The sequence below is a fragment of the Myotis brandtii genome, unplaced genomic scaffold (genome assembly GCF_000412655.1).
Source record: "Myotis brandtii unplaced genomic scaffold, ASM41265v1 scaffold138, whole genome shotgun sequence".
Taxonomy (NCBI): domain Eukaryota; kingdom Metazoa; phylum Chordata; class Mammalia; order Chiroptera; family Vespertilionidae; genus Myotis; species Myotis brandtii.
In genome coordinates this window covers 1,396,377-1,404,202 of record NW_005354915.1, presented here as the reverse complement: position 1 = coordinate 1,404,202, position 7,826 = coordinate 1,396,377, and the positions used below count along the sequence as shown (strand labels likewise).

The window sequence follows — 7,826 nt, the reverse complement described above, 5'->3', positions numbered from 1 at the left end:
CTTTCACCACACGTCAGTGTCTGTGTCCATGGGTTATGCATGTACGTTCCATAAAGTTATTTTTCAAAGAAAGCAATCTGTCCATTTTGCTGCTTCCACGTGGGCACAGCTGTCTGTCGGAGGACTTGCATGGCCCCGCTGGGACAGCTCCCCCCAGGCCGGGACGGGGTGCGTGTGCAGATGGCATGGAACTGCCAGAGCTTCCAGTCATGTGCAGCCTGCCGAGTCCCCAGGCAGGCCCTTGATGGTCTTGGAATCCAGCTCTGCTCCCCACGAGGCTCCCAGGCAATGCAGCAATACCTGCATACCCCCTGTTTCCCTTCTTTCTGATCCTGCACCAAGCACACCCTGCGGCTTGTTTACACACACACGCACACGCCCAGCCGACTCCAGGGCTTGACCAACTGGGCGGTACAGATACAATGAGCCGCTGTCTGTTGTAGTCAGTGTATTACTGACGTACACAGCCTAAGGTGCCAGCTCCCTGCGTCCCAGTCCCACACACCAAAAAGGACGACACCAAAACAGGAGTTGACAGCTGCCCTGCAGGTTGCGGGTACCCTGTGCAGCTAAGTGGGCATGTAGTCTGCAGCTGTAGTGAGAGAAGGCGGGCAGAAGGCTCCGTCCCTCATCTGAACCCGGGCAAGGCTCCCATCCTTGGTGTTCCAGGGATCTCTATGGTGTTCTACCACGGCCAGGTTAGCCTCTCACTGTGTGACTGATTGGGGTACATGAGAGGTGCCAGGCTCAGACAGAGCCCTTCCCCAGGCACATTATTCCAATCGTGGAGTTGATCATAGTGCTTGATAAGAACTGGCTTTGAAACCAGGCCTGTCATTTCCTAGTAATGTAACTGGGGCAAGTCACTTGAACTCTCTAAGCCTTGGTTTCCACATCTTTAGAATGGGTTAGTAATAGTGACTTCCTTCATATGCCCTGGCATGGGATGGGGGTGGGGCTCATGCGACTCTATGTTCTTTTCCTAGAAGAAAAGCCGTGTTTTCTCATTTAAATTGCAAGGCTTATTATACGTATTCACTGAGACTTAAAAATGCCTGTGAGGAACTTAGCACAATGCCTGGCACATAGCATTGCTACATGAAGATGATGATGATGGTGTTTGTGATGGTAATGATGGTGATGGTTGTGATGATGATGGTGATTATGATGGTGACGATGATAGTGATGATGATGATGGTTATGAAGGTGATAGTTATGAGTGTGATGATGATGATGGTTATGATGATGATGGTGACAGTGATGGTGCTGATGTTTATGATGATGATGGTTATGATGGTGATAATGATGGTGATGGTGATGGTGATGTTGGTGATGATGCTGATGAAGATGGTAATGGTGATGATGGTAATGGTGATGATGAGGATAAAGATGGTGATGGTGATGATGGTGATGGTAATGGTGGTGATAATGGTGATGGTGCTGATGGTGATGCTGCTGATGGTGAAGAAGATGGTAATGGTGGTGATGGTGATGATGGTAACGGTGATGATGAAGATGGTGATGATGAGGATAAAGATGGTGATGGTGATGATGAAGTGTCCTATCTCACTTCATCTTCCTGTTTCTTCTCCCTGTTTAGCTTTCTCCCTGAACGCAGTCAGTGTAGTGCTGATCCTGCTATGCCTCTGCTTTTTGGCTTCCTCTGGCTTCCTGTGCCGTCAGACCCCTGACATTTGTTATCAGCTGATCTGCGTGTCCCCAGGCCTCCAACACACACTTTCTTCAAAACCCATCTCCAGACGCGGCTCTCCCAGACAGCCTTCCTTCGTATGCCCTGGCATGGGATGGGGGTGGGGCTCATGGGACTCTATGTTCTTTTCCTAGAAGAAAAGCCGTGTTTTCTCATTTAAATTGCAAATACTTTGAGAGCAGCAGGGATGGTGCCTTCTGTCCCGCCTGTCTCCTCCCAGCATCATTTCTGGGGTCTCACCTCCAGGCAGGGAGTTGACTGGCCATTGACAAAAGGGTGACGTCAACATCTGTCCCTTGAACAGCCCATCCCATCTCCTGGGACAGTGTCGTCTAGGTAATTGCCCTCCCACCCCCACCCCCCACACACACAGACACGTACACAGGATGGAAACGGTAAGCAGTCGGTGCATGTGGTGAGTGAAGGATCCTGGGTAACGTTCAGTGAGTGGCGTGTCTCGGGAGAGAAAAGAAGTGCCGTGGGTGCCCCCAGAAACAAGGCTTGCCGTGTAAACTGTCTGTCAGAATGAAACTTCCATCAAAATTTTACCGTTTCCTCCACAAACTGCCTTGCTTTATTTTGTCCGTGTTTCCCAGGATACATGTGAATATAAATCTAACATATGAGACTCGAAAGCCATTGCAGTCCCAGCACGTGTGGATCTCAGTGACTCGGATGGCCCGGCCCCGAGAAGGTCTGCGGTGCTGCTGCAGCCCGAACGCCCTGCAGACAGAGCCCCAGGCTGGGCGCCCGCTGGCTCCCTTGTTCGCCCACTGACACAACAAACAAACCTTGTACAGGGCCAGGGACCCAGGGCACCGGGCCTGCCTGCAGGAGCCTGTGGGTGGGGCAGACAAGTACTGATTGCAGGCTGGAGCGTGGGGCTGCGGGGCTGCGGGCTCGGCCGGGACCCAGACCACATAACCGCCCCCCCTCACCGTCTCCCTGCCAGGTGCTGGAAAATAACGGGATGCCTATGGATGATGACCAGTATGCTCAGCTGACTGCAACCATCGGATATAAGAAAGAAGGGATGAATTACCTGGATCTCGCAGCAGGATTTGAAGGTAGCTCATCGCCAAGGGCAAACCCTGCTGTCGCGTCTCCCCAGGTGGCACCCCAGTCTCTCTGAGCCCTGAGAAGCGCCCCTGCGGCGGGACTGGGTGAGCGAGAGCCCAGGGCTTGGCGCGGAGCCTGCTCAGGCTGGAACAGACACTTGGTTTACTTTTATCTGACTGCGTTTTGGTCTTCTTGCTTTTTTAGTTAAGCTTAGTTGTGATGCAGAATTTTGCCTGACAGAGCCATCTACAAACTCAGAGCAAAATGGTGTGTAAAATTCACTCCAAAGCCCTCTGAGCCTTACATCACACCCCACGTTCTTTAAGATTTTCCTCCTTAAAAAAAAAAAAACTGCTGGGCCCAGCCCATGTGGTTCAGTGGTGGGAACGTCAGCCCACATACTGAAGGGTCATGGGTTCAATTCCCGGTCACAGTCACGAACCTGGGTTGCAGGTTTGACCCCCAGTCGAGGCACGTATGGGAGGCAACAATCAATGAGTCTCTCTCACATCAGTGTTTCTCTGTCTCTCTCTTCCTCCCTCCCTTCCACTCTGTTTAAAAATCAATGGAAAAAATACCCTCCGGTGAGGATTAACCAAGAAACCAAAGCCGCAGGTTATCTGCAATGAATGGCACCTGGCGTGGCAGGGCACGCTGCCTTCTCTGCTGGCCTCCTGCCGCTGAGAACACAGGGTTCTGTAAGACTCAGTGACGAGCCCAAGGCCCACCCCGCCCCCTCTCCCCTTCCCAAAGGGCTGTCAGGAAGTCCGTCCTGTACAGCGCGGTCAAGGCCGGAAGCCGGTCCTCTCGTGTGCCCTGCCCCTCGCTCTGCTCCCCTGGCCGCGCCTGGGAGACACGGGAGGCGTGTGCGGCCTCCTCTCGGCCGCGTCCTCTGTCCCCTCCTCTCCATCTTGCTGACGCCGCTTCCTCCTGTGCGGGGCGGTGAGAGGGACAGATGAGCCGAGCCCCGCGGAAAAGCTGTAGGAATCATGCAGACACGTCAGCGGGGCTCTCCTGTCCCGCTGCAAGCGCGCTGCAGGCTGCCCTGGGCAGAGCCCGGAGCCGTGGGCATCTCGCAGCGTCTGGAGCTTGGTCGGGGCGGTGCCCTGGGGCTCCGGTAGAGTGGCTCTGGGCTCCTCACCAGGGAGACGTGGAGGCCCCCCTGCCCCCTGACCTCCATCTGCCAGGCCCCGGGGACAGCGGTCCCCACGTGAGGTAAAGGGCATGCCAGAAGCCATCGCATTTGGAATTGTGACGCACTGACGGTATATGTTTTGAAGGAAAAGGAACCACATTTATTTCAGGGAGTGTGTCCAGTGTGCCAGGTGCTTCCATTTCTCAGGGAGGGAATGGGGGCCAGGCGGGTCGGTCACTGCCTGCGGTCCCCGCGCACTGAGTCCTGCACAGCGGGAACTCGATCATAGCTGCCGGCTGCTCCCAGCCCCGCCTGTTCTTTCCCTCACTTTCCTTCAGTCCCAGTGCTGTCTGTCTCCCACGTGGTTGGTGGGATTGAGGTTCCGGCCAGAGGTCCGGGGGTGAGGGGGTCATGGCCAAGCAGCTCAGGAGGTGTTACCTGCCAGGCGCACCGAACCTGGGGGAGGCCCCTGCAGGCCCAGGCGGAGCGGGCAGAAGCCAGGTTCACCCCTGGGCCACAGGGTGCCGTGAGCTCCGGGCGTACTGCCCACGTCCAGCCCGCAGACGCGTCCGTCGGGGGCAGAGAGGGGGTTGCTACCTTGCAGAACCACGTCTGAAACCACGTCCCCGTTCACAGGCTCCAGACAGGGCCGCACTCACCGTCCCACCTGATGGACGGATGGGTTTCTGAGCGCGTCCTGCTGCCTTCCTGGTTTCAGGCGCCGGCGCGGCCCGACGCAGTAACCGAGCAGCTGGGCCTGGGGCTGGCGGGCCTGGTTCCGCTGTGCTGTCCGTGAGCGCTCACCTTGGGGGAGTTGGGCCCCCAGAGCTCCAGCTCCTCACCCTAAAGGGGGCATAACAGTAGCCTTCCTCCGAGCAAGCGGGCATGGAGGAGGCTCCGTCTCGGGTTGAAAGGGCCAGGCGCAGGATTGAGCAGGTTCCTGGGCAGGAAACGGCCGTTGAATTAGTGAATGTGGACCGAACTTCACCTTCTGGGTTCAGGACATGATTCCAGGAAACAAAACCCAGGCAGGAGTTCTGTCCTCGGCCTGGGCCTGCGGGCGTGAGTGAGACGTGTCCCTGTCCCGGAGAAAGGACGGGGCGGGGGGGTGCAGGATGAGGGCGCGTGCGAGGGCCGGGGCAGCACGTGCTGGGCAGGAGCGAGGCCCCGCCGTCCGGAGGGCAGGCTCCTCCTGAGAGGGAAGTGTCCGAGGAGCTGAGGGACAGGACAGCGGGTCCCAGCGCAGTTCCGTGTGGTCAGCTGCAGCCCGGAGCCCGTGTGGGTGGCTTATGGGCCTCGGGCGGGAGAATGCAGTGCTGGCGTAGAGGTGGGAGGTGCGCAGGGCCCTGGAGACGGGCCTCTGACCTACGCGATCGTTTCAGGAGCTAAAACGAATGGGCTGCAAGTGACTGCATCTCAGACCTCAGTTCTTCCAAAAAACAACCTGGCCAGCTACTTCGTGACCGCCGAGGAGTGCCTGAGGCTTCTGCCCCAGAGACTGAGGGAAAACTTCCCGGTAAGCGTGGCCTGGCTCCTGCCCGGCTCAGCCGGCCACTCGGCCACTCGCCGCCTGGGCTGTGACCCCTAGAGCCCATCTGGTCGGCTCCTCCCAGGACACAGTGCTCCCTCTGCCCTCCCTGCAGCCCTTCCCTGCAGTCGGTACATTGGCTGTCCAGGCCTCACTTAGGGATGATGGGGGCACAGGCTTATATGGGGCCTCACTTAGGGATGATGGGGGCACGGGCTATATGGGGCCTCACTTGGGGATGATGGGGGCACGGGCTATATGGGGCCTCACTTGGGGATGATGGGGGCACTGGCTATATGGGGCCTCACTTAGGGATGATGGGGGCATGGGCTATATGGGGCCTCACTTAGGGATGATGGGGGCACGGGCTATATGGGGCCTCACTTAGGGATGATGGGGGCACGGGCTATATGGGGCCTCACTTAGGGATGATGGGGGCACGGGCTATATGGGGCCTCACTTAGGGATGATGGGGGCACGGGCTATATGGGGCCTCACTTAGGGATGATGGGGGCACGGGCTATATGGGGCCTCACTTAGGGATGATGGGGGCACGGGCTATATGGGGCCTCACTTAGGGATGATGGGGGCACGGGCTATATGGGGCCTCACTTAGGGATGATGGGGGCACGGGCTATATGGGGCCTCACTTAGGGATGATGGGGGCACGGGCTATATGGGGCCTCACTTAGGGATGATGGGGGCACGGGCTATATGGGGCCTCACTTAGGGATGATGGGGGCACGGGCTATATGGGGCCTCACTTAGGGATGATGGGGGCACGGGCTATATGGGGCCTCACTTAGGGATGATGGGGGCACGGGCTATATGGGGCCTCACTTAGGGATGATGGGGGCACGGGCTATATGGGGCCTCACTTAGGGATGATGGGGGCACGGGCTATATGGGGCCTCACTTAGGGATGATGGGGGCACGGGCTATATGGGGCCTCACTTAGGGATGATGGGGGCACGGGCTATATGGGGCCTCACTTAGGGATGATCAACACCCGGCCCGCCTCTCCGCTGCCCACAGGGGTACACAGAACACAGCCACCTCCCGAGGCACTGTTCTGTCCTCTTAGTCAAGAAAACCACCCAGAGTAGCGTTCAGTGCAGGAGGCCTGGACACGCAGGCTCAGCGTAGAAGACACACCCGATGGACCGCTCTCACTGTCTCTCAGTCGTCGCTCTGCGCGGGAACTGCGTGCACTCGCATGGGTTTCTTTCTATAAATCGGGCTCAGCGGTGCCGACGGCTCTGGGAGTTGCAAGGACCCCTTCCAGCCCTTTCCCAGCCACGGCCACTCCCCAGGCCCCATCCACCTGGCTGGCCTCGCGCAGCCAGGAGGCGGACCCGGGCTCCCTTCTCCCCTCGGTTTCCTCGATGAGAGCACAGACCCCAGGCGGTGACAGGCCTCCCGTCCTCCCTGGGCGTCACTGTCGGCTCCCACTGGGACCCGCTGAATGTCATCACGAAGGAACGGAGTGGCCGTTCAGCCCTCCTTGAGCAGCCATTATAAGTATAATGTCAATATTTGAATGTTGTCCCCGTGGTAATAGGGAGGTGTGTTTTCTGCTACAACAATATGACACGGCGGCCCCAGGGCTCCAGACACAGCGCCCGGCAGGGAGCCCCTAAGCCCCTGTTACGGCACCGTGAGCCTTGCCCAGGCTGCAGGCAGCCCCGTGGCTGCACATGTCCACCTCCAGCATGTGCTGGGTGTGTTTGCTGCTACCCACACGGCAGGCAGGAAAGACACGGAGCCTCTTCCCGAGGGAATGTGTGCACGCGAGCCACCACCTGCTTCTAACTGCTCGGTTCCGAGGCGCTCCCGTGAGCCCTGCTTGCTCACATGGGCCCACACACAAGCTGGTCCTCAGAAGGGATTCTCTGGAGGATGCGGGGGCAGGATGAACACAGCATCTCCAGCACAAAGCGCCATCTTCCCATTCAGATCACCAGCTCCTTACTTGTTGTCTTTCATCCCTTCGTCAGATCGTTACTGAGGCTGAGTGCGCTAGGCGTTGCCCCGGAAGGTGCTGCAAAGATGAACGAGACGAACACTCGCTCTGAGGGGCTCACGGTTGAATGGGGGACACGTGCAAAGGAAGACCTCCACTCCAGTGCACGGTGTCTGAGAGCCACAGGCACAGCCTGCTGAGGGCACAGGGAAAGTGGGGCATCTGAGTTGGGTCTTGAGGTGTGAGTAGGAGTTTTCAGATACAGCTACCAGAACAGTGGGTCAAGGCCAGGGAACAGCATTTGCAAAATCACAGAGATGGGAGCACATTCAAACGGGGAGACAGTGTGTGTGCAGGAGCAGCGGGCATGTGGGGCGCAGTGAGAGGGGAGGCAGGGGCGGGGACATGGCGTGGCGTGTAGGGGAGGAGG

General features: G+C 58.0%; 1 protein-coding gene across 1 annotated transcript in view; it reads left to right on the top strand.

Annotated features, from left to right (window-relative positions):
• EFCAB6 (EF-hand calcium binding domain 6) overlaps nt 1–7,826 on the top strand; it is a 169,581-nt gene that overhangs the window by 107,713 nt on the left and 54,042 nt on the right. The window contains exons 18-21 of the mRNA XM_014535127.1: nt 2,664–2,778; nt 5,288–5,421; nt 5,549–5,564; nt 6,617–6,653. Coding sequence (XP_014390613.1) covers nt 2,664–2,778; nt 5,288–5,421; nt 5,549–5,564; nt 6,617–6,653 — 302 coding nt within the window. The remainder of the gene's footprint in view (nt 1–2,663; nt 2,779–5,287; nt 5,422–5,548; nt 5,565–6,616; nt 6,654–7,826) is intronic.